The following is a 26,702-nucleotide window of genomic DNA, read 5'->3' on the forward strand; positions in this document are numbered from 1 at the left end:
GTAAATAAATCATTATAAATGTTGATTTCACATTGTCATGGCTTAAGAAGAATGACATCATCAGCGTTTAGATTGGTTCCCTATACGCCAGTAGTTCTCAACCAGGGATCCCAAAGGGGTCCTTGAAGGAGTTCTTCCTAGATAAATGGGGAATAGTTTATTTAAACTATTTAAAGGTTCAGTGTGTAAGATTTAGGGAGGATTTAGGAGCGTCTAGCGGTGAGGATTGCAAATCGCAACCAGCTGAAACTTCTCCCGACTACAATTCTCCAGTGTTCATTGTTCAGGAGGTTTTTACTAGAATCCGAATGATCCGCAGAGGACTCTCCAAAACAAATGAACCCAGTAACCTAAACCAGTGTCAACACTGAATAAAGCAGTTTCATGTTAGAAAATCTGTTTTTCCAACAGTGCTTGCCACAGAGGGGCTTCTAACAGCGGAGGCAGACGTGAAAGCGTGAATGGTCCATCTAGAGCCAGTGTTTAGTTTGTTATGGGCTGCTTTAGAAACATAGTGGTGAGCACGGCAGTCACCTTTTAAGAGGACCTGTTCTCTATGTAGATACTAACAGCTCATTCCAAGGTTACGAAAAACATACTTCTTCTCAGGTCATTACACATTAAAGGTCCCTGAAGCAAAATCTTATCACATGGGGGTCTGTAACCTAATGTGTATCAATTTAGGGGTCCTTGACACACACAAAAAAGGTTGCGATCCACTGCTATAAGCCTCACTTTAATTATACAAGTCCTACAACACGTCTCTCTTTCAGTGATGGCCTTAAAAAAGTTGAGCATGTTGAATGATCTACAGTGATGCACACATTAAAGTGACAACAGACCGACCATTAGCATTACATCTTTGGTTCGTTTTTCCCTTCTCTATGTCACCTATAGGAAGATCCTTTCAAAAGAGTAAATAAAAATTTTAATGTAAGCAAAGCCAGAAACTTTACTCTTAAATGGGAATGTAATAACAGAAAAAAAAGTACATTATATATACTTTAAAGAACCATTAAAGTGAGAGATCCATAAAAGCAAATCTGTAAAAGTTTTAGGAGATTTGGGGAAGGGATGCCAATTTTTAAAAGCACATTTCAAAATCTATGTTTGCCAATATCCTATAAAGGAGAACTATTTATATGAAAAATGGGTCCAATCATTCATCTCTCCAAATAAAACTGTTCTGACCATTACAATAGCTGCAGTGTGTTAAGATGAAGTCTCTGGTGTTCTGCGGTGGCATACTGCGCCCTAGTGGTGAAACAACGATACGGATCCATCCTCTCAGAGATTTGGGTAATAGTGTACAGTTAAAAAACTAGATGGATTTGAATTAAACAGAAACAACAACAAAAGGAAACAGAAGGTGTTTTTGTAACTTAAACAATTTGCATTTATTCAGTGTTTATTTCCTTAATCCATTTTTTCTTTTGCAAATATTCTGCCAGCAGGTGAAGTTTACATGGATTTAGTCTGCTAATCGTTTCATAAGAAGCGCTGCTCATTAACTTACAATCAAGCAAGGTTAAAAAAAACAAAACAATCTAAAGTATTGTTTGCGAGAAAACAACTTTATACTGTCAGCCAATGAATCGATGCTGTTATCAGTCAAACCGCACACGCACCCATGCGCAATGGGAAGCAAACACACGCACGCGCAAACACACACACACACACACACACGCAGACTCATGTATTTAAAATACAAAACAGCAATGCACAAACAGAACGGCGGAAACTAGTGATTAGCTGTGCAGCGAAGGTATAATTGGAGTTTCTAATTACAGTATTGCCTCATTGTTCCTCTCTATCTCCAATTTACCACATTTACATCCCAGAAAAACAATAACTTTGGTTGGGATCATAATGGGTGAATGAGTGGAAAGTGTTCAACGATGGCAAAGAAATCTGTGTGGTTAAACACAAATTTAGTTATAGATGCAATAAAATAGGCGAGGCCTTTTTCTTTACTCTCATAGCTTTCATATCTCTTAAACATAAGCTCTCAACAATAAAGGGATACTTCGGGTTTTATGGAGCGGGGTTGTGTGGGGGACTTATCTATAGTATTTTATACAGTAGATGTCGGTCGGCACGCCACCAGTTTGGAGAAGCCGCCGTGGATGGCGTTCAGCAACTAAACATATTTTAGCCACCTACAAACAAGTCCACCTAAAAGTATTAGTATCAGTTTAATTGTATGCATTATTGAGAGCACTTTACCTTTTCGTCAAACAACCTGTTTTGACGGGAAGCTCTGATCAAAGGCAGCGGACCCCATTGAAAAAAAACCCAGAAGTTTTAGCACACAGAACAAGGGAGCTGCTGGTTTGTGTTATTGTGTGACTTTGATGAAAATTAACTCCTTTAGACTGATTTAGATCAGTTTAAGTGTATGCTATATAGAGATTATTTTCACTGCTTTACCTTAATGTCAGTAAGGAAAATGAAGCTGTTTATTGCTATCTTCAAAGCCAGACTCCACGAAGAAAAACAGTGATTTAACATTGATTAAAGCAGCAGTAGACCAGCAGCTCCTGTTTAGCAGTTAGTTAGTTGGTATTATTGTGTGACTTTGGCTTATAAAAGCGTTAGTTTGGATTCACCAAAGTCGCATAATAACAGATTGTAGCAGCAGTAGACCAGCAGCTCCTGTGTTCAGCAGACTGAAATTACAGTTTTGTCAATGGGTGCTGGTTGCTTTGATTAGAGCATAAGAGGCCATTAATAGCTTCCCCAATAGAAAGAATTAAAAAAATAATTTCGATATGGTGAGGACTTAAACCTATAGTGATGTTTTTTGCCTTCTTTTTGGCAGGACTTTTTTTAGGTAGCTAAAATACATTTTGTTGTTGACCTCTCCACACAAGTACATTGCTTTGCTTCTGCATCAGACTCCAGCCTGCTTCCTCAAACTGGCAGGGTTCCCACACATTGTCATGGACAAAATTTCAGAACTTTTCCATTACTTTTCCTGGAGGACATGCAATGACTTTTTATTTCTCCTGCCCATCGTTTTTTCTTACATACCCAACTCTGTTCTAATATAATTTCTGCTAGCTGGCATACATGGAGGGAGAAAGGGAGGTAATGCTGGGAGAAAATGGAGAAATGTATGGGATGGTAAACAAAACGTGACATATTGACACGTGTGACCATGTGTCACGTGTTCGGCAGCTACGTGTTCTTGTGTCTACAGCTACAGAGAATACGTTTGCCTTCATGTTACATCATGTGGACGGTTATTCAAGGATGATTACAATAACAATTTCATTACAAACAAGTCATTTCCAAGACTTTTTCAAAACTTTCAGTAGTTTTTCCTAATACCATGACTTTTCCAGTGTCAAAAACGTGATAATTAAATTCCATGACTTTTCCAGGTTTTCCATGATTGTGGGAACCCTGAACTGGTGGCATAACGACTGACATTTGCTAATATACAGACTATGGATAAGTAACCCATACAGCGCCACTTCCAAAAATCTGAACTGTCACTTTAAGGGCGTGAAATAACAGTAAAAGCTTCTACAGGAAGGGCGATATTATGGTGCTGTATCTACAATAGCTTTATAAATGTAAGCAATATAGCCTGGCTATAAGTGCAAGCATCAAAGATATAATTACATATTAAGTGCTGGATACACCAGGCACTACTTAAGCAATAACTCTTGCAAAACTGCATATAACAAAAATGTAAGAAACGTAATTACATTGCATATTTGTTGCTATAGAAACATTTTCTTATACAAAGAAAATTAAATACAAAACAAAATCGCTGAGATGTCTAACTTTTCGCTCTAGCTGAGTAAATACTTCACAAATACCAATTACATTCCAATTAACCATTATGACCTCAGATCAGCCGTCAGTTGTTATTCATATTAGAGACACGGGGTTGGATGGTTACCCGTCTGACCGGAGTCTGATCCGCATTACGATTGGCTACCAGCTCCTGCAGCTGCAGCGCCCCGCCACCGATAAAACAGAATGCGGGGCACACAGGGCCGGAGCAATCCACATGGCCCTCCCAAAGCGGCCGCAGAGAGTGGGCATCGTAGAAGGTGACGCGGCCCCTCTCAAAGTCAAGGCTTACACCGAGCCGGGGCGGCAGCGGGTAGGTGAGGCCTGTGGGTGAGGAAGGGCCGTTGCTGTTGGTGATGGGGTCTCGGTTACCGTTCCCATGGCTACTGTGTTGGTTGTAGTTGTGCTGGGGCAGGTAGATCTTACCCATCCCCATAGTGAGGAAGCAGAACGGAGGAGCAGAGTCCAGAGCGTCCTCTGCTCCGCTGTCATGACCGCTGTCTGGGTCGTAGCTAGAGAGAGAGTGCAGTTAGAGAAATTTGGATGTAAACAATTAATATGGATAAGTTCTATTGTTATTTTTTTTTATCTTTATAGCATGCTATGACAAAATATTCACACCCTTTACTCAGTTAAAGTACCAATGTAAAAATACACTAGTGCAAGTAAAAGTCCTGCTTTCAAAATCCCATTTAAAGATCCAGTGTGTAGGATTTAGGGGGATATATTGGCAGAAATGGAGTATAATATAATAAGGCAGAATAGCAAGAAAAGCATGCAGACTTGCATACTGCAAAATGCGACCACATGTAGTGGAACATCTTGGTGTTTTTGGCATACTGCATTTCACATACGCTGTGAGTTCCTTTGCTCATAGTACCATACTATCTAGTAAGTCTCTGCCAGTTCTCTGCAGATGCTGGATGCTGTCTATCACGGAGCATAAGATTCATAGCTAACTGTAAACCCCCCACTCACCATTGCTCTTTGTACTCTCTGGTCAGATGGTCATCATTATCCAAAAGTAGACTTTTGCAGTGGTAAAACTATCCTTAGACTGCTGACAACAAATTTATCCTCTTACATGTCACACAAACAGTGCGGTCATAGCATTTATTACCTTCAGAGTTCCCTCAGTGCATACAGAGTTTAGCAAAAAGGCATTTTCCTACTCTGCCCCTTTAACCTGGAACACACTACAGCAGGATCTGAAGCTGCACAGCTTGATCCCACTATGGGATTTTAAATTAATTTTAAGGGAACTGGAAAAAAACATCTTTAATCTGCTTCCACTTGGCACTTTCACCTAAATGTTGTAGGTACTCTAATGATAAATCTGTCTGTCTTTTGTCATATTGTATGTTGTCCACAAAACAGGTCTCTCCTGAGAATGAAACCCTGTGTCTCAATGACATTACCTGTATAATTAAAGGTTAAATAAAAATTTAAAAAAGGATTTAGTACGTTCCAGGAAATTATGTCAAATGCATTGTTCCAAAAATACCAGGATGTTCTACTGCACCTGGTCTCATTTTGCAGAATGCAAGCCAGCGTGCTTTTCTGGTTATTCTAACCCAAAATGCTCCACCCACAACCCCTCCACTGAGCCACAGACAGATGACAGCTTGACAGCTTGTTGACAGCCGTCAGAGGGAGCAATGACGGGTGACAGCGCATTCAAGTGACTAATGACCAATTGACAAGTAATATCAGGAACCAAAATTGTTAAAGTGAAAAAAATAATGATAAAGATAATCAACAATTAAATATATCATTGACAGAGAAAGGCGTATGTAACTTAACTGCCATTAATATAAAATGTTAGAGTGTACAATGTATGGTCTCTTGGGATGTAACGATTCATTCAACTGATGGTTCAATACGATTCACGATACTGGTTTTACAATACAATTTTTTCTTCAAACAGGCAAGTTTGAGGAAGTAAAGTTGGCCATTTCCCATTAGCAGGTGATAAGATGCGCGCTCCCTTTTGCTCTTGTACTCCTTTGGGCAAGTGGGGTTGCAAATGCGCTTGTCAGTGTGGTTTGGCTGTGTAGTTGTCGTTAAGGAGTAACGTGCATACACCCTGTTCTTCTTCTCTTCTCGCCTTTATTTCTTTCTGACTTCAGGAAGCTCAAATGCCCCCACACTTCGGATTTGAAACTGGAGGGTGCATCTTCTATTTGAATATGGCCTGTCACTGAGCCTTTGCTTCGTTTTATTTACGTTGGCGAGCTGTCTCTAGTCTTGAACAGGACGTTGGACGTTGAACACCTAGTGTCGTGCCTCATCAAGCAAGCAAGGTCAAAAGAGATTATGCCCTCTGCTGTTCAAAAAGGGCATCGCAGTTAATTTTTCATCTCACTGATTTGAATCTCTCGTATTTTTAATCAATTTTTAACTGCCTCGCGATGCATCATTACATCCCTAACGCCCTCATTACGTTCAAGTTACAACTACATACATTGCAAAGCAACAACAGCAGAGCTCCCCACGTTTACTAGTGAATAGCATTTTGTTTTGTCACCAAGGTAATGGATACCTGAGCAAGAGGGTCAAAGTTCTGGGCGCAGTATAGTGACAAAGTAGTATGTCCTGATTGTGTGCATACTGCATGCAATAGTGCGTACTTTGTAAGGGCAGCTGCAGTACTAATAAGAAAAAGTATGCAATTTGGAACGCAGCTTATTGGGACATATTCAGTCTTTTTCTTGCGAGTAGTGTGGTAGTGCAGGTATTAGAGCGCACAATGAGTGACTCTAACTTTTTCTCTAGTCCCAGTCAGTTGACCTTTTAGCACCAACTGACTCAGCTGCTCCCACTTTTCCTCATCATCTCAGTAATTTCTATACCAGTTCATTTCCACTTGTATGAGCTGTCATGTGCCACACGCCTTTGCTTGCTTGCTGAAACTGTTCGCCTATTTCGACTCCCCTCCTGATATTGACCGTTGGCTGTCTCTTGTTTCCATAAGATTTGCCTTTATCTGATTAATAGGGCTCATCCCTGTTGCCTTGCATAACTAATTGCATTTCCTCTTGTGATTTTTAATGTAAAATCCACATCTGAAAAGCAAAAAGTGACTAGAGCTGTCATTAGATGTAGGGGGGTAAAAAGTGGAATATTTCTATTATATTATATTACTATTTATATTTAATATAATGTCATGGAGAAATAGAAATACTTTAGTAAAGTACCTTAAAATTCTAAACAGTACTTGAGTAAATTCAGTTTCTTTCCACCTCTGATTACGAAGCACCATTTCATATTACTCACCGGGGACTGGCCATGTCTTGTGGAAGGTGAAACCACTCCTGCAGCTTAGACTCCAGACCAACTCCCACCTGGTCAAAAAAGCAAAAAGCAATCGATTTGTAATGAACTTTTTTCTTCTGGCAAATCTTCACATCACCGGTTGATAATTTGTTTTGTCTTCAGTTGATTATTTCAAGTGCAGCAGAAATATAAGCATCTTTACGAGATTTTCTCTGGTGATTAATCCCATACAATCTCATGAGAATGAATAGTGCTCAAAGCCTCTCATCTATCTCTAAACGTGTCATACCACTTATAACAATAAACAGTAAGCAATTTGTTAATATTTCACTGGGGGGACTGACGCCACGTCCACCCCATCTAATGTCTAACTTGAAATATGATTCAGGGATAAAATATTTCATTTTCTGTTCCCTCAGTTGGGTTTTGAGTGGTTTTGTTTGCTCAAAAGATGCTCTCACATTGATGCTTTTAATAATCGCCACGGTCTCAAGACTCGCTGGTTGGAATGTTACACAAATTGTAAGAAATTAGATTTAGAAAAATATATACTTTTTAAAAGCAAGGGAAAAATTTCTAGGGAAAAAAAAGAAATTTTCCAAGTTTATTTTTTTCTTTTTCTTTTTTGCTAATTTTCTTGTTTGATTTTTTTATTTATTTTATTTTATTTTTTTTACTATTGTTAAGTTTTGGGTAATTTTTCCCAAGTGGGTCTTCCCATGTTTTTAAAAGAAATTAAGTCATTTTGCTACAGTTTCAAAGATGAGGGCCCATATTTTTGACGGTACTAAAAAAATCACACCATCAGGATCTCTAAATACCCCAGTAAACCGTAAAACCATGATACTGCAAAAGCTTTACACCTAACGCGCCATGTGTAGATGTAAAAGTCCGCTGACCAAGTCATGATATGTGACGAGTTGGGATGAGAATATGTTGAGTATTACTGACCTTCACTAGGTAAGACCCAGGCTCCACTGAGCACGCCCAGTAATGCCGTCCCTGTGTAATAGCCACATCTCCCACCAGGAGGTCAGAGGTCAGGTGACAGGAAGTGAGTGCGTGGTCAGCGGCCTGCAGCAGGGAGAGACCAGGGACGCTGCGAGCACAGCGCTGCTCTTTACTGACCACCAGCCGGTCGGCATGGAGACCCCAGCGAGAGTCCAGGTAGAAGTTGAGCACTGTGAGGAGACGGGGAGAGAGGACACAGCAGAGAAAAGGAAAGGGAGGGGAGAAGTAAATGTGAGGTTATAGGGAGGACAAAGGTGCGTTCAGAAATGACATATAGGGGTTTTAGTAGCAGCAGGGGAAGTTTGGGAGGCGACGGACGGAAAGTGGTACAGATTTACAGTCAGAAAGCAGCACTGAGAAGAGAAATGAGGAGAATACGAAGCAATTGAGAGGAGAGACGAGGGGGAGAGGAACAGAGAGCAGGCATGCACCTCCTCCCAGCAGCACTGGAAGAGAAAAGGACACTCATCTATAAACTGATGATTCAGGGAGTAAAATACAGAAGGTTTCACAAAGAAGCTCTGGCTGTGGGGAGTGCAGATTTTTTCCAAAGGAAGTACAATTTACAGAGGGAACATATGCAATCGCAGGAAGGAAAAAAAACAGCCTACAGGGACACGAGGAATTCACCAATCACTCAACTCGACCATTAAAAAGCCCCGGATCTGAACCCGATCCATGTTGTTAAGCCTCACGTCTTAACAAACTGCAAACCTCATCAGCGCTCGGACAGATCTCGTTATAGAGTGGGAGGCAGAGGGGTGAGTGGGCGTCCAGATGGGAGTGGAAGAACAGAGGATGCATGGGATGACCACAAAGAGAAAGAGGAGAATGGGGGTACAGAGGGGCGGTCGAGAGATATGAATGCACTTCTTACGTTCTGTAGGAGGCATGTAGGTTGGCGGCGTGGAAGTAGCGCAGAGGAGGATGACAAGTACAAAGCTGTGAAATGGAAATAAAACATGAGAGAAAGATGAAGTAATAAGGTGAGGATGTGATGAAGGTGGTGGAGAGAAAGTGGGAGAAAAGAAGATGGGAATGGACAGAAAAGAAAAAGAATGAATTATTAACTGCTTATCATGGTAACCATCCTGTATGCTTTTAAAAAAAATAGCAGGTGTGAAGAGATGAATGGCTCCTGGGTGAAACTACAGCTTGCTGTGTGGATATAAAGAGATTTTTTTGGTAGCTGTCATATATGTGTCACTGATTCATATGGCTTTAAGACATTAACCAAAAACAGGACTCTTAAGTGGTTGGGAGGAAGATATAAAAAAAAATGTATAAAAGAGACATTCTGGACATTTTATGCAGGGACCCCTTTTCTATCAGAGTAAACTGACTGATTATTATATCAGAGATGGGTTTTGATTTTTTTTATACATTTAATATGCTTCCCTTTTGACAAATTCGATTTGTTTTCTTCTCCCTGACACTTGTTTTCTATTCGCACTGTGGTTTTTTAACTGCTTTCTTTTCTAGTGCAGTAGAGAGTGAAGGCTCATTGAATAAAGCTTGTCTTTACGTCTTCACCTTGCCCTTATCCTGTGAGACTACTTTTCACTTTATATCTTAAATAATATTCTAAACCTGAAATATCAATCCAATTCAGTTTCCCTCACAGAAGTGAATGAAAAGCTGAAATATAGGCCTACATATATATTTTTAATTTCTAGAGCTGGACCCAAATATTTGGCTATTTGAGTATTCCTTAATTGGGTAGATATTTGGGCTAATTATTTGGGATAATTCAGGCATTAAGATATATATGTATATATATGTTTGTAATCAGAGGTGGAAAGTAACTACATTTACTCATATATATATATATATATATATATATATATATATATATATATATATATATATATATATAATTTTATTTTATTTTATTTTTATTTTTTTGAGGACAGATGCCATTTCAGTGTTTGTGATACTGCTGCTGCATCTGTCACATGCACAGTGACAGGAATAATAATTTTACCAAACGGTTATTTAAGGGTTTATTGACTGATTTGAGCTATTTTGGTGTCGGTGTGAGCAGCACCAGAACACAAACACGTGAGCACAACGAAAGACGCACAGTGAAATTTAACAGCCTAATTTAGAGCACTGGACGCAGATTATTGTATTGCGTAACTGTTGGAGCTTTTTTTTTTTTTTTTATTTTACAAACTATTAAGTGTCACAACCGGAGGCACATCCAGCTCTCTTTTACGTAACACTCCGTGGCGCACGGTGTCTCTCTCCCCTGACTCAGAAAACTGTCGGGATGAGAACGTGTTGCCCCCTCACTGCATGGGTGAAGCTGTAACCCTTCCTGATAGTGAAGCCATGGAGCTCTGGGGCACAAGGCACAGTGTCTGTCAACCATCACCAACCTTGTAAACCTCAGAAACTCCACTGTCTTAGTGAATGCTTAAACACTACCTTCCGCCAACTTTTGATCATATTTTTCCAAGGATCTACATCTAAACTATACATATCACCCTCAAATACCAAACTTTTTCAGGGTTTCGCCCCTTCCTACATCTCTGTTGTTTGGATGTTTGTTCCTCAGAAGCAAAGTTGAAGTCTCTGTTTACTTGTAAATGAGCACAGACGAAAAGTCCTTTGTGTACTCTCACCTGGTGCAGGCGGGGTGTGCAGATACACCTCCTCGCTGTACTCCCCGTAGCCCGCCTTGTTGCAGCCTCTCACCCGCAGCACGTACACGCTGTCCATCTCCAACCTGTCGATCACAGCGCTGCTCCCATTCACTTCATCCAATCGTTGCCAGCCCCAGCGGGCGGCGGCCAATCCTCCTCTGATCCCGCCTCTTGACGCTCCTCCTGGTACCACACCCCGACGGCGATACTCTACAGAGAAGTGCCAGGCGGGTGCAGAATCTTGGGGAAGTCGCCAGCACAGGAAGAGCTGGTCGTAGGCCAGGGTGCGCTGGGTATCGATCACTGGAGCTAGGGGAGCTGAAACAAACGATAGCCCATTTTACACAAAGTTTGAACGCCACTAAGTCCCTTCTTTGTGCAGCCTTTATATTTTTACACAGAGCCAAACAACAGCAGCATCAGTGCGTGATTTTAGGTAGCATGCCGGCATTTTGGAAGCAAAAGCAGCATTACGTGTAATAACATACACATCAGCGGAGCTTTCTAAACAATAACAATAGCATAACTTGGGAAAAACAATCATATATTGCCCCTGTATATATTGTATATATATTGCCCCTGATCTCCTCTTCTGCTCAGAAGGTAAGGAGCTCCTGAATCTCATTGTTTTCCCAATTTTGGAAATTTTTGGAAATTTTCTCTCATTTTTTTTAGTTCCTTGCTAACTTCTAACAGCTGCTTTTTAAATCTCTTACAATAGGTCACATACTTAACCTGCTGGCTGTAACTTTTATACAGACACTGTTTTAGCGCTGTTATTAACCGCCGCTGCCGACTTAATGGTGAGACAGCGATGTCCCCCGATTCTGTGATCATACTTGTTATTCAGAATGGGGGCATAGCAGCACAGTATTCCCACCTTAATTCGCAGTGTAAATGAGTTAAACATACATTAATAACAAAAATCTGGAAGTTGTATTACCACCTTCACTTCCATCACTGGCTAACTTGCTATATTTCATGGTGTGTATACTTTATTACACAGGGAGATGATAGAGTCATCATGAGCCCCTGTCCTCTTTTGCCCATTTTCTTCCTCCCTCCTTTATCACGTTCCCTTCCACTGTCTCCACCCCCATCCTCCCCCGTTCTCCCGTCACTCCCTTTCTCACCCTGGATGAAGTTCAGATCTGTCAGGAGTTTGAGCTCTTTGGAGACGTCCAGCTGGAAGTGTCTGAAGGACGGATCAGCAGCCAGGGTGAAATGCTGCAGATTCTCAATTGCTTTGCTGAACCTGAAGTGAAAAAAGGGGTTTTAGAGGAATAAAAGAGGAGCAGCGTTTACATGTAGCCTCCATATAGATATGTGGGAGTGTGAGACAGAGTAGTGTGGGATAATTCTGTTTTTGTTAAGCACAGTTCAGACCAAAGATTTAAAGGCAGAAGAGCTGAAAGTCATCTAAAACTCGCTAAACCTGCTTGTTTACACCAATGCCTCTAGATGAGACCGCGTGTTGTTTCTGTAGCAACAGTTGTACTTTTCGGGCTTATTTTGTAGCTGAATATAATTTGTAGCTTATTAAAAAATTAATGAGGACTGTTGCGTTTTAGTGATGAAACTCTGTAGTGATGAATTGAGAATCAAATGTTAATAATTTTAGAAAAAGCTGTTATATTAACTTGTAATTTAATGAGAATAAAGTCATAATGTTTCAAAGAAATCGACATGCCCTATAGTCCACTGTGCATTACGTTATCGCTCTGCTGATATAGTACTATCCTTTTCAGGCCGTCTGACAGACGCAAAACCCCATTCAGGACTCTCTCTGGATGAGACAAAGCTGAAGTGGCTGTGCGCTGCTCTTCATCTGTAGTGGAATACCAAGACTAATTGACTTTTTATCAGGCACAATACTGGATCATCCCATACTGAAAAATTAAATGCTCCCTTATTAAATCAGTACAAGACACAATGTGTCCCATGATTTCATGCACTGAACTGTAAGAGTGAGAATAATGTGAATACATTTGCTTAAATATTGGTCTCTTTTTCCAAAATATTGGAAGGGATATGTCCATGTGCAAACAAATGCTCTTGCCTAGAATGAAAATGAGACCAACTCGAGCTCTGCAGGGGTGGCGGGGCTGTTTTCAGAGAATGTCGCAGTAAGTGAACTCACTGTCTGCAGACAATGTATAAATGACTTGATCAGCAGGCTTTGCTCTAACGCAACTGTCTGTTGAAACAGGTGACCTGCCATAGCAGCCACTGGCAACTTGACAAGCCACAGGTGACACCATCAGCCAGCTAGTGTCAAAGTGAGAGCGGTTAAACTGCCACAACGGTTTCACATTGTTGCAATTCTTCGGTCTTTACTGGGCTTTGTGTAACGAATCTCATGAGAGCACATTTTCTGTTGCAGATGAATATACATTTGGTGCTCTAGTATTTATGGGAGGGTGTACTGTATGTGAGAATGACTTACAACAAACTGCAGTTACCATGTTTGTTATAATGAAAAAACACATCACCCAGTGTGACGGTGTGGCTCATTGGTGTACTTTTTGTAGTATTTTGGAGTGATGACTAGGCTACATATAGCCTTTGGCTACGAAGGCAACACCCGTTCACAGAAACTTTGCATTGCTGCTTTTTGACTTTTTGTGGCTTTTGCTGACAAAAAGTAAAATATAGAATATCATTGTCATTTAAGAGGGTATTGAGTCAGTAATTTTGGGAAAAAAAATAGTCGCATCTTTCTTTACACAGACCCATTTCCCATGAGCTAATCAAGTTACTCTTAACATATGAATGCACAAAGAACAGCTAGCTGATCACAAACTCTGTGTGTGTGAAACTGATTCCCACGACAAAAGATACAAACATCAGATCCATGCCATAGGGCTGTACCAAAGATAAACAATAAAAAAAACCTGTTATGAGTCTGGCGAGCAGCTTGCACAAAGCAGGGTTGGTCTGTTTCTTTCAATAGCTCCTGGGTGAACGCCATGAGCCCTGCGTGCTCCATCAAACCCCGTCTCTCCGCCACTTGGGCAGCCAACGCCTCGCCTCGTTTCTTCCGTGCCGCCTCTAGAGCCTGGGTGAGCGAGGCATGGCGCTCTGCCAGAGCAGCCGTCAGATCCCTGATGCTCTGAGCCAGCTGCTCTCTGGCGGACACACTGTTTACCTGGTGATACATAACAAAGAAAAGATCAAATACTTGGAAACACCCAGTTATTGCTAGCCTTAATGCAGTTTGAATCAAAAGGCCTTTTATCAAAGTTGCCGCAACACCAAAGTACAAAAACCAGATAAAAATAATGACAAGGAGCCTGTGTCTTTGCATTGGGTATATTCTAAACAACTGATGTAATGGACTGATTATTGCTGTGCACTCTGTAACATAACCATATATGTTAGTTGTTTTTTTTTACTAATTTCTTCATCTGCATTAAATCTTTTTAAAAAATGTGACTTTATCCTCACAAACAGTTTTATAACCCTGTGAGTATCTGTGGTACAGAGCAGAACTTGCCTAGTTAAAGTTGTTGTGTGAAAGCTGCATACTCAGGTAGACCATTTTCATTGTTTAAGGAATGAGTCAGACAGTTTAATACAGAAAATCTTGGCATCTCAGCACAAACATGCAAGACTGATTACCACACAAACAACTAATAACCTGTAATTGGTTGGCTTTCTGGCTCTAACCTGTTTGGGGAAGAATCTTCTGCATCTGCCAGAACTTTGAAACCAACAGCAATACTTAAGTGACAAAGTATTTGTAAGCAGTACATAAACAATACATTATCTATTACACACTATAATGTAGGGCTGGGTAATATATTGAATACACTCAATGTACTGCGGCTTGTTCAACATGGGATGTGTAAAATCTCCATATCGAGAACATCGAGTAGAAATTGTCACAACATTTAATAAAGTCACCTGCACAAACATGATACCTCACACCCATTACCCCGCCCATCCAGACCGTCCCTGTAACAGTTTCACTTTCTACTAACATCAAACTGTTGTCCACAGGCTTCAAGTTCACAGCAAAAGCAGTACTTTATTTAGCTATTGTAACAGTACTTTGTTCAACTTTACAACAACAGTACTTTATTTAACTTTATTATACCAAAGTGTTATTTGATGTTATTACAACAGTACAGTTTGTAGAAATGTGTTATTGTTTATAGACAGACTCATAGTGACGTTGCACCTTTAGGCAGAACTGGCCATTGTTCTAAACTTCCGAGATACGTATAATTCCTGCAAAAAAGCTGTAATTATTACTTTTACAGTTATCTATAAACACAATGGTCCGACCCTTCTGATGTTTCTGCAGTGCTTATTTTATTACTTTTAAAGATAATCTTTAGATAAAGATAACATTTTTAAAGATAATCGTTCTTTTTAGGTGGGTCTATTTAAAGGCGGCTTAAAGCAAACTAATTGTGGCAGCGTTTGCCCAGCGCCTTTTCATTTTAAGTGCATGATACGGGGGGTTTCTACCTGAAAGTTATTGTGAAGAAACATGATTCCGTCCACATACCAGCTACAGTCGAGCTGTTGATAAGTAAAAAAATAAACACCTAAATTCCATTTATATGATTACAACATAATATGTCGTAATCACGACATATTATGTGTGTGTTACAAACACTGTATTAATTGTGTGTGTATATATATATATACATATATATATATATGTGTGTGTGTATATATATATATATATATATATATATATATATATATATATATATATACATACATGCTGCTTATAAATGGTAAATATGTGGATGTTTAAAACTAATTGTTACCAGCAATCTTTTTAGATGATGATACAAAGGAAATTGTGAGCAAATACGGGTTGGCTGTCTGTTAAAGAAGCTGGTAAAAAAATAAATAAATAAATAAAAATCAAGCATCAGTTTTATGGTGTTGAGCTGCTGACTGTTTTAATTCCATGTTCAGCGACGTTTTGCCGGCCCAAAGTATTAATCACCTCAGTCTGTGTGATGGAGCTCTCCAGCTGGGTAATCTGAGCCAGAACTGTGTCCTGGTTGGACAGTATGTAGTTCATCTCCTTTGTAATCTTCTCCTGTCAAACAAAAAGCAAAAACACAACATACACACAACATATACACACCAGACAGCTTAATTGTTACACACAGCCTGTATTTTACTCTGTGCCGCTCCATACTGTATGCTGCACGTTTCATGTCACTGCAATAGTTCACTATGTAAAATATCGAATTAAACTAAAATTTAAATGTTGGAGAAGCAAATATCGAGCTTGCGTACTGTTGACTAAACAAAACCTAATTGAAACATTTTAGATATCATCCTTTACTAAAATAAAAATATAATTTAAACTAATAGAATTACAACAATGTATGTTTAAATGATGAGCATTATTAAAGATTTTTGTAAAAAAAAAAAAAAAAAAAACTGAATACAAGCATCACACCATTCATCTAAAAACTTTTTTTCTTTTTTTTAATTTATCTTATGTGTTTATTCATATGTTTAAATTTAAAGGTCTGGTGTGTGGCATTCAGGGGAATACATTGGCTGAAATGGAATATGATATAAAATGCATGTTTTTTTAACGTATAATCAGCTGAAAATAAGAACTGTTATGTATTAGTTTCCTTTGAATGAGTTATTTGTATTTACATAGAGAGTGAGTTCTCGTCCATGGAGAAAGTCACTTTTCCACAGAAGCCCAAAACAGACAAACCAAACACTTCTTATTTTTACATCACATCATGGTAAGCAGCCCGTCTGTGACGAGCAGCATCAGAAAAACACTGATATTTTAATGTTAAACTGGTTTATTAAGTGTTTTTCTTGGTTTAAATCCCCAGCTTTGGTTGTTTTAGAGAGGTACAGATCTCTGTGCATAACTCTGCTCCCCGTAAAAACCTCCTGAACCTCTGGATCTCCAGATATCAGAGAAAAAATGCTCGGCTGGCCCTCTGTCTCTGACATGCTGAACAGTATTGGAGATTCATTGACTTGTAACATGAAACTGCTTTATTCTATGTCTTTACAGATTAAAAATCAGTGGATCCATATATTTTGGAGAGAAGGAGGAGACCTTTGTGGACAACTGGCTCATGGTAAAAAAAACTTCTAAACATCTGGATCAGAAATAAGGTAAGCACACATTAAGTTATTAGAAAAAAAAGGTGACAGCATCCATTAGCAGGTGCTGGGCTTGAGGCCAAACAAACAATGTTTTTACTGTTTTTAATTACCTGGTTTATTTGTTTGGGAGAGGAAGAGACCTCTGTTGATAATTTTGTTCCTAGTAAAAAAAAAAACTCCTGAAAGAATTGTAACAAGTTTCAGCTGGATGTAATCTGCAATCCTCACCACTAAACCTCGCACCCCTTCCCAAAAATGCACAATGCATCTTTTAATTTCAGATTTGTTTTTGAGAGCTAGCTTATGCATTAAACATTTTATTTTGAGAAACATTTAAGGAAACTCAGTCAGATTCACAGTCTTACCTTTAGGGCTTGGTAGGCGTGGGCCACTGGCAGGATTTTGTGTCCGGTGTGGATGCGGCGCAGTTTGCAGAGAGGGCAGAGCAGCCGCTGACAGGACCGACAATAGAACTGTAGTTTCTCCTGGTCATGCTCCGGACAGGTCAGAACCTGAGGACAAATTAAATATAAACTTATTTATGTGAAGCAGATAAAAGATCTTACAGACCTCACTATTTAAAATGTAACTGACAGTGAAAGTTATCTGTGCGTTCCTCTGCAGCAGACTCCAATGCTGCTTCTAGCAAAAATGCATGTGTTTTGAAGCATTGAGTTTATGACTGGATTAATGAGCCTCAGATTATTCTGCGCAGGTTGTGTGAGAGTTTGTAAACTGATGTTTTGATGTAGTTTTGTTGTTGTTAAACGTGTTCCCCAATCAGTCAATAAATCAGTATGTTCTCTGTTTTCTGTGGAGGCATGCAAGATAAACACAAAGAACAAATTCAAGATAACACAGCATAAACAATCGATTCTATTCTTATAGGACCTTATCATACACTAATGTTATTTAAAATGCTTTACAGTCAAAAGATAAGAGAAAAATAAAGAAATAAATTTGTATTATTAATAATAATAAAAATAATACTTATTATTACTATTAATATTATAAAATTGAATAGTAAAATAGGATCAAAAACAGGACACACAAGTGTAATAGCATTAAAGACAAGTTTAAAAAGTGATAAAAAAGATAAAAGTACCCCAAAAAAAAGATGGACAGAAAAGAGGACAGTCCAAAGCTTAGTTTTAAAAATGGCTACAGTTGAAACATATCTTCAGTCTGAGGGGAGCTGATTCCAGCAGCGGGCAGCGTAATAACTACAAGCTGTTTCACCACATTTGGATTTAACATGGGGCATTGTGTTATTATTATTATTATTGTTATTATTAGATTATTCTGTTCAAACGCTGTACAATGAAGTTTTAGGATTTAATCTGTAGATTAATAGAAGGTGTCCAAATGTCTCACCTTTGGTCTGAAGTTAAGTGTAGGCTGGATATGTTCATGTTGCGCCCGTGGCGTCCCCCACGGATGATACAGCTTGAAACACTCATTACAGAAATTGGCTCTGCAGTCTGCGCAGCCCTTGGTGGCCTCCAGAGCCTGAGGAGGCTTACAAAACTGACACATGACAGCCACGCTGCCCAGACTCACTGTGTGTCTGTACCTGGAGGCAGAGCAGCAAAGGGAAGGAAGATAGCAAGAATTATGTAGCCTTTATATATGATTTGATTTATTGCGAGAAAATAACTTTTGAACAAAAAAAGAAATGCCAAATTTAAAAAAAAGTTGAAGACAAAAATCATAAAACAATCATGAACATGAGCATAATTCTTATCCAAAACAAATAAATGATTTTTTTTTTTAAAGGCCCATTGTGAGAGAGTGAGACAAACAGCATTGATTACATGATAAACGGCGCCCAGAGCTGCTGGACTATGGAAGCACGCAGTCAGCCCTGGTAGCTACAGTACGTTGCAGTGCACACTCTGCAGGACTCCTCAACAGCTCTTCTGCTGCGGCAGTCAGAGTTGGAAATGTTCCCACTCCCTTTTTTTCACACCCAAAACATCTTTGGCCCCAAACATCACGCTGGAGGACAAGATTAATGTGCATTCGTGTGTGTGTGTGTGTGTGTGTGTGTGTGCCTGTGTACTTCTCCTTGCTACAAAGTGAGGCCTGAAACATGATTTTAACCAACAAAGTGGGCATTTTGGTGCCTCCTACGCTCTTCAAATGACAGTTTGAGGGTTAATAGTTGGTTAATACTTCAGGTTACACTTAGGTTTAGCTTAGGGTGAGGGTCGGGGTCAGGCATTTAGTCAGCATGGTTAAGGTTAGGGTAAGGGTCCAGGGAATGCATTATGTAAATAAGGTTCCTCACAAAGATAGAAGAACAAGATTATGTGTCTGTGGTATCTGCCGTACTATTAATCTAATTTTTCTTTTAATTTTTTTTTTTTTTTAGATTTTTTTACATGCATTTTGCAGATATATTTTTCCTAGACATTTTTGTTTCCTTTTTCAATTGTATTATTCAAGCAGTATTTAATTTTCTATTATATTTCTAAGACATACTCTACATTCCCCATCACTGAAAGGTGTTTTCCAAGCCCTCTTTGTCATAGTTTATAAACTTTGATTCTTGGTTTGCTCTTTCCCAGTCAGGGTCATAAACATTATATACTAAGGCAGGTTTAGATATTTTTTCATGTATGTTTCAGGGCTCCCTTAAACATGGTGTATTTATACATAGTTTGTAATTTCTTTATGGTGTCATATATGAATTGTTGGGTTTTGTTTGTTTGTTTTTACAGGCAAATAATAATATACGTAACACAGATGACAACATGATGAAATAATATATTCTCACAACCAAAAAAAGAATAGGAAAAAAACAATTATACCAACAAACTAAATAGGATGAAACGGACAAATAAAAATGAATAGGACTTCCCGAATTCAAATAATTAAGTTGATGGCACTAGTACATTTGAATAAAAATAAATAATAAATATGGCAGGTAGAGTGTAATTTCATGTTGTGTTGTGCTATTGTACGAGTAGTTGCGATAAGCTTTTCCATAAAAAACTGACTTCAAACTGTATTTTTCAGGAAACTTAAATTCAAATTTTGAAATTTGACATTTGAAATCTATCCCCAGATAATAAAAACCATTATTCTGTTGGGTAAAATATTTATATGTAGAGCTCAATCCAAAACAAATTTGAATCTAATTTTCCTGAAAAATATATTGATTTTGTTTATGTGCAGTCATTAATTCATGTATCTGGATTCTGTAGCTCCTTATTTACTGTTTTTTGCTGTGCGTTTCTGGTCCTGGGCATCTGTTTTAGACACTTTACCTATTTGCGAGAGGCTTCCATTTTTGCGGGTTCATTCATTACCAGATTGATCTTATCTCTTAATTATATCATCTCTATCATGATTGTGGTTTGAACCTCACCTCTGTTTGTATAATTTAATTTGCTGGTAATTGTCGTTTTGTCACACTGATGATGGCTCTTTAGCTGAAAGGTATCCGTGTCTGTCTTTGCCCATATTAAGTACGTGAAATTCTCTGTGCGTCCCAGTGCTTCTGTCTGTGTGTGGTACCTACCTCTCCACTATACGCTCCAAGGTGAGGTTGCGCAGACAGTCAGTAAGGCCCTTCTCCCCCAGCTCCACGTCTCGGCCGCAGGGAGCACAGGGAAACATCATCACCAGCGGTGGGCCCTCTTTGCGGCGTCGCCCTGGATACGTACCATATCCCGGAGACCGGGGCATGGATGGCGAAGGCGGGTGGGGTCCTCAAACCAAGAGGAAAAGCCAGTTATGAGCAGAGTGAGACAAAAAAAACGGCAGGATCTCTTTTTCTAACTATATGCATTTTGACCATGGTCTGAGAGCGACCAACCAGATTTTAGAGTAATCACAAAGAAGAATCATTTATCTGCAGGAAACATAGACAGTCCCCTCAACATGTTAACCCTTTAAAACCTGGAGGGACATCACTTTTCTTGCAGTGTTAAAACTTCTTTCTACTGAAATGTGATTTCTTGCAAAAACAAGAAAAAAAGCCAATCAGCAACTTGGTATGAAATGTCCCACAAATTGAAGAAAAAAAAAATTCAAAGCTGACAAGAAAATGATCTAATACTTAAAAGGAAAACAAATGACTAGGGAAAATATTAAGAATACTCTTATTCTATATTTAAAATTAGAGCACAAAAAACGTTTTTATTATTATTAATTTTTACTTTAATTTTTAGCACTTTTTTTGGTAATTTTCTGTTTTTGTTCTGTTACTTTTCTTATCTTTTTGACAATTTTTATTCATTTTCTTTCAACTTTTTACATATTTCTTGCAGATTTTTAGGTAGTTTCTTGTTACTCATTGTCCTCTTTTCACATATTTGAAAGAAATCAAGCCAATTTGCTCAGGTTTCAAAGGGTTAACTTTAATAGCAAATGAAGAAGTATTCCAAACCTGCACGCAGCACACGATCTATAGGTCGCTGCTCAGCTTTGGGTGTGGGCCTTCGGGCCTGACGGGGTGAGCGGGTGTTGGGTGTGGAGGCTGGGGAGTTTGGCTCTGGGGGGAGGTCTGGAGGCGGGTAGCCATTTGCCACCAAGACCTCCGAGGCGCACATGAGGCAGACGCTGTGTTGGCATGGCAGGACCACGGGCTGTTTGACGATGTCCTTACACACAGGACAGTGCAGCTCCTGCTCCAGGCTCTTCATGTTAGACTGTCAGAGGCAAAACATGGGATAATGTGAGGAACACATGAATGCAGCATAGATTGCAAACTATCTGATAAAAGAATAAAAAAAATATTATGAATCAATCTAAGCATGCAGGCAGTTCTTTTTGATACTCAGTGTTCTGGACACATTTAAGTCAGTTCCACCAAGGAGGAACAGCATCGTAGGAGATAGTCTGAACTAAGAGAGAGGCGGAAAAGCTGTCCAAGACATGCGACATAGGGCATCATTCTCATGAAATATGGATAAAGACCAGATATTAATTATTAAACCACTGCAGAGTGTGTCCCTTAAATCACAGCCCTGCATATGAGCTCTTTAAACAGAGGTCACATCATGCTTCTCTGACATCATGAGACAACCCTGTTTCCTGGAAATTACGGTTATTATTTAAGTTTACCAATTTAAACAGCAAATATTTTGTGAAGGAAAAAATAATGTCAAGCAAATTACATTCTCTGTTAATATAATGATCAAATGTTGCATTAATGTATCTGGCAAGTTGCAGAAATTTCAATACTTAAAGTATAATGTTCACTGACAAATGATTTCAGTTGCTTTTCGCCGAAACAGGCAATCATGCTGTCCAATAACCACTTGTAGTGACTACAGCTTTTTTAAAATTAACTTTACACCAAAATCAGAATCTTTCCCCAACTTTGATCAAAGTGATTTTGTTACCTAAAACAAAGATGTTTGGAAGCAAATCTAAAGTTCTGATATCGAGGTCCAACATGCTCTCATCCCAACTCAGCAGAGACTGCCACTTTGAGGTCCACTGACCTGGGAATGAGAACGGGCTGGCTATTAATACTATGTTAGCATCCCGTGGCGTCAAAAACAGCCGCTGCCCAGTGCATATAATACCACTGCAAAGGTTGCCTCTGTTCAAGCCGCTGCAGAGGTCCACTGATAAAGCGTCAGTGTGTGCAATACCCACTGCCCAGCGCGTATCATGTAGCCGCAAAGCTTGCCTCTGTGTGTCAGTATATGCCGCTGAGGTCCACTGACAAAGCGGCGGTATTTGGCAACTTGGGAGTGAGAACAGGCTGCAAGGTCCTGCACTTTATATGTCAGTCATCCACCCTAACAACCTCATCCCGAAGTATACATGGTACATGAATGCAGTGTTTCGCTGCATGAAAGAAATGTTGTCTCTAAACATGATGTAGGCGATGATTACATTGCCAAAACAACATGATTAAGAAAGCAGTTTGGTAACATACAAATGTAATTTCTAGCAGAGGGTTGCATGAAATAATCCAGCTTTTTTTTTTGTCTTCATGCATTTTAGGAGTACATGGAAAAATGTGGAATGGGACATAATATACAGTGCAAAGCCACTGTGCATTATTTGCAACATTAAAGTGTTCAGTGAGAACACGTTTCACTTTTCAGAGCATTTAATCCGTTTCACCACATAATCTATAGATTATTGGACTTGTTTCTTTGTATTTAGAGTAGTGCTACACAAGTATCTCTCTGTGCTGAACCAGCAGCTTCAGTGTAACCACAGTGGTCAGAGCTGGGGATGGTGGGGGGGGGGGGCTGCACCTCTGGAGCGTGTCCTAGTCCTGCTCAAGGACATGGATTTGACAGGAAAGGACACACTGGCTGTTGCAGAAACCTGCACAGACTTCACAGCTACAGTCATTCTCATAAATAATGAGACATTTTAAGAGGTCTTTGCCGTTATCCATTTCCCTGTCTGTGATAATCACACGGTTTTTGTGTTCAGTCAGCATTAGCAGCACAGGAGGAGTATTTTACACTCTCATTCACACTCTGTAGTTATTTTGCCCGTCAGTATGACCTGCTCCCTCTTGCCCTTCACACACAACCTAACCTAAGTGTTGCACGGCCAGCGGCAGCATGTCCACATCACTGACACTGTGATTTAACTTCAAAACTAGGACAAGACAAACTGACTGATGGTGCTGCGGAGGGGGTTTGGGCATTTTGTCACCATGATGTGATGAGATGCAGCATTAGGATGGCCGTCACAGCAAACCAGAAACCGCTGTTTAAATGAGGGATTCTAGCAGCATCAGTAGGGATATATACAGGGGATCATATACAGTAAATCCTGGCATGTCAACTTCATTTTAAGAAGGGTTAGAAGTCACATGATGTTATGAACCTTTTATGGCCACTCTGTTGCTATGGGAACATCTTTAGACTGGACCTGTCAGCTATTGCATTAACAAACAGTGCAACAGGAAATACGAAGGGACCAATTTAATTTGTTAAACATTTTAAAATGCTTATGTTGTTATATTAGAAAAGGTCTGAACAGCTGGATGCATATTACATATTTAAAACATTAAAAGGATAGTCCCGATTTTTTGAACTGGGGTTGTATGGGTCACTCATCCATAGGATGTGTATTGCATACAATATACGTCAGTCGGCACACTGTCAGTTTGGAGAAGCAGGCTGGAGTCCGACTTGGTCGCGGAGCAATGCACTGCTGTGGATGGGGGTCAGCAACGAACTGTATTGAATAAGTCCCACCTAAAAAACATCAGTATTAGTTTGAGTGTACGCTATATTTTGGATATTTTTACTGCTTGCCCTTAATGTCAGAAAGCTCTTTTCTGATGGAAAATTTAAGCCGTTTTATCACTCGCTTCAATGCCAGACTTCATCGAGAAAAGCAGCGATTTGACATCGCTAAACACAAGAGCTGCTGGCTGCCTTAATCAGTTAGTTAATTTTGTATTATTGTGTGACTTTGGCTTTTAAAAGGGTTAGTTTAGATTCACCAGAGCCACACAATTACACAGACTAACCTACTGATTGAGGCAGCATTTGACCATTCACCATTTGACTATACAACCCTACTTCAAATAATCTGGACTATCCCTTTAACATTAGAATTAGGAGTAGACCAATATTGTTTTTTCAGGTCCAATACCGAAACTGATTATTAGTAGTTGTTGAGACCGATAACCAATATTTGGAATCGATATGCATTTACAATAAAAGGGAAAATCTATCTTTCAGTATTACTTATTATTATACTTTGTTTAAATACCTTTAGCAATATTTTATCAAAACTGGAACATTTCACATCATATACAGCAAGTTTCCAGCAAGTTTTTTTAATAAAGGCAAGTGAAAATTTAAATTAAAAAAATGAATAAATAAAAATAGCTCCCTTTTACATATTAAAACCTTTAATGCTGACACTGTCTTTGCACTTTTTAATGAATTAATTTCATCTGCAGTCATTAAAATAGAATGCCAATACAGACATTCGGCAAAAAGCCAAATATCGGCAACAATAATCAGCCAGGGCGATAATCTGTCAACCTTCAATTAGAATACACCCAGTAAACTGTGTTCTGCTGTTTCACTTTGAAAAACCACACACAGATCTGCAGCACACCGCAACACTAGAACTGGTATTAATAATAATATCAGTGTTTGAGGTTTATTTATGATTCTGATTACATTTATTTAGTTATCTCTATTTTGATCTAATATAAAGGGGGGGTCTGCCATGTATGCCTCCACCATATATGACAATTACTGCTTTGGGTAAAAGCAGTATTGGCCATTATATATTCCCAGTTCACTTAATCAAATAAAATAACACAGACATTAAATGAGACCAATTTAGACTGCAGAGAGGCAAAAATAAACTCCTAGTCCCACGCTGAAGCGTTACATTGGATTGATTAAACTAACCTACTTTCATCCTCAGTCCACTTCAGTCTTTCTGTGTCATTCTCCAATGTCATCTCTGGCCTGCCTTTCTTTCCTCCTTTAGCTATTTAGCCTATCACAACTGCAGGCTATTGCGGTCCCAGCAGGCTTTGCAGACCACCACAGACTGTGGCCCTGTTGTAGCCATCTCAGATGGATAATGCGCACCGCTAAAGCCCAGCTTGGCGTAAAACAGGCGATGCGACAGCGCATCCTTACCTTCACCTGGAATCTAGGCGCCATGGCAGGAGACTACGTGTGTATTTCCAGCATCAGGACAGCGGTGTCTCTTGAAAAAAGAGGGGAGGGGTTTGATGCATCACAGCGCGAGCCGTGAGCCCTCTGCACCGGTGAGATGTGGTCTGATCCGACCGCACGCGCAAAAAAAAAAAAAAAATGCTGCTATTTCCTGGACTGTTTTAATGCGCTCTAACACGTGCACGAGTCCACCGTGGTCTATTGTAACCGTCTCTGCAAATTACCTACGAGTTTTAACCCTATAACAGGCGATGATACAACCCGCACCCACACACATTTTTTTCTGCCTTGCCTCAGCAGCCGATGGTCCTGCATCCCGTCTCCATGGAAACGACCATCCCATGAGCCCAACCAAAAATGAAAGGTGTTATTTCAGCTTGCATCCATAGTCATTTGATACTATATGAAACAAAAATCAAACAAAGAGGAGAATTTCTTCAAATTTTCAGGAGGAATTTGGCTCGAGTCTGGTGCACTGGGGCATTTCAGGACCTCCGTTAACGTGTGTTGCAGCATCAAGGGAACATAACGAACGCTACAGCACGGATTCAGGAGTATTTCGGACATTTTTTTGGCAATTTATCTCATTTTGTTTTAACGGCCGTTGTCCTGTGTGCAGAAAAAAACATGCGAAGGCCCATTTTACAGAAGCGGTCCGGCAGGTGGAGACGAGCTATCCAAGCGGTTAATTCGGTCTCCATCTAAAAATACAGCCTGTACTCGAATACGATTTTTGCCTAATAAACCTTATTTGAAAAAAAAAAGAACAAAAACATCCATACATTTACATATGCACAGACATACTCACACTGATACGAACCAATGCTTCCATCGTTGATGTGGCTGTTTTGAAATCCATCTCTGCCATTTTAAGGAAATAGCTATACCTCCTGCTTTCATCATCTGGAAATAAATCGCGATGTTTCTAGACCAAACACCATTTGGTACATATCAAGAATCTCCTCTTGAAAAAAAAATCCTCGGTTTACGGTGTTGTAGGCTGAATGCTCCGTTTAAAAAAAAAAAAAAAATTCAAAAGTCACTCGATCTGGACGTTTTTACGCACGTAAAATAAAAAAAATTAAATAAGAAGACTAAAAAAAAAACATCACCTTGCAATCCCTAAAAAAATGAAGACACTGATTTCTAAATATGTTCACGTCATTCCCCACTAACAGATGCCTGTGGCTTTATTCCTCAC

The 26,702-nt window shown here is 39.4% G+C and overlaps 1 protein-coding gene across 3 annotated transcripts; it reads right to left on the minus strand.

Moving 5' to 3' along the window:
* Positions 1-1,372: 1,372 nt before the first annotated feature.
* trim46b (tripartite motif containing 46b) lies at positions 1,373-26,702 on the minus strand. 3 transcript variants are annotated; one of them, XM_088090459.1, is made up of 12 exons: positions 26,322-26,702; positions 21,256-21,517; positions 20,386-20,575; positions 18,234-18,432; positions 17,225-17,371; positions 15,712-15,807; positions 13,637-13,890; positions 11,876-11,997; positions 10,722-11,060; positions 8,035-8,264; positions 7,084-7,151; positions 1,373-4,319 (listed from the first exon to the last, which is right to left on the minus strand). In XM_088090459.1, the coding sequence occupies exons 1-12, from the start codon at positions 26,367-26,369 to the stop codon at positions 3,872-3,874; spliced, it is 2,403 nt and encodes an 800-aa protein (XP_087946585.1). In that variant the 5' UTR covers positions 26,370-26,702; the 3' UTR covers positions 1,373-3,871. The 3 variants fall into 3 exon arrangements, with proteins under 3 accessions (XP_087946585.1, XP_042362658.2, XP_087946586.1); XM_042506724.2 differs by having other exon boundaries at positions 26,310-26,702; XM_088090460.1 differs by lacking the exon at positions 26,322-26,702 and adding an exon at positions 25,463-26,250.

Source organism: Plectropomus leopardus, chromosome 17 (genome assembly GCF_026936395.1).
Source record: "Plectropomus leopardus strain MGB_pleo_1.0 chromosome 17, ASM2693639v1, whole genome shotgun sequence".
Taxonomy (NCBI): Eukaryota; Metazoa; Chordata; class Actinopteri; order Perciformes; family Serranidae; genus Plectropomus; species Plectropomus leopardus.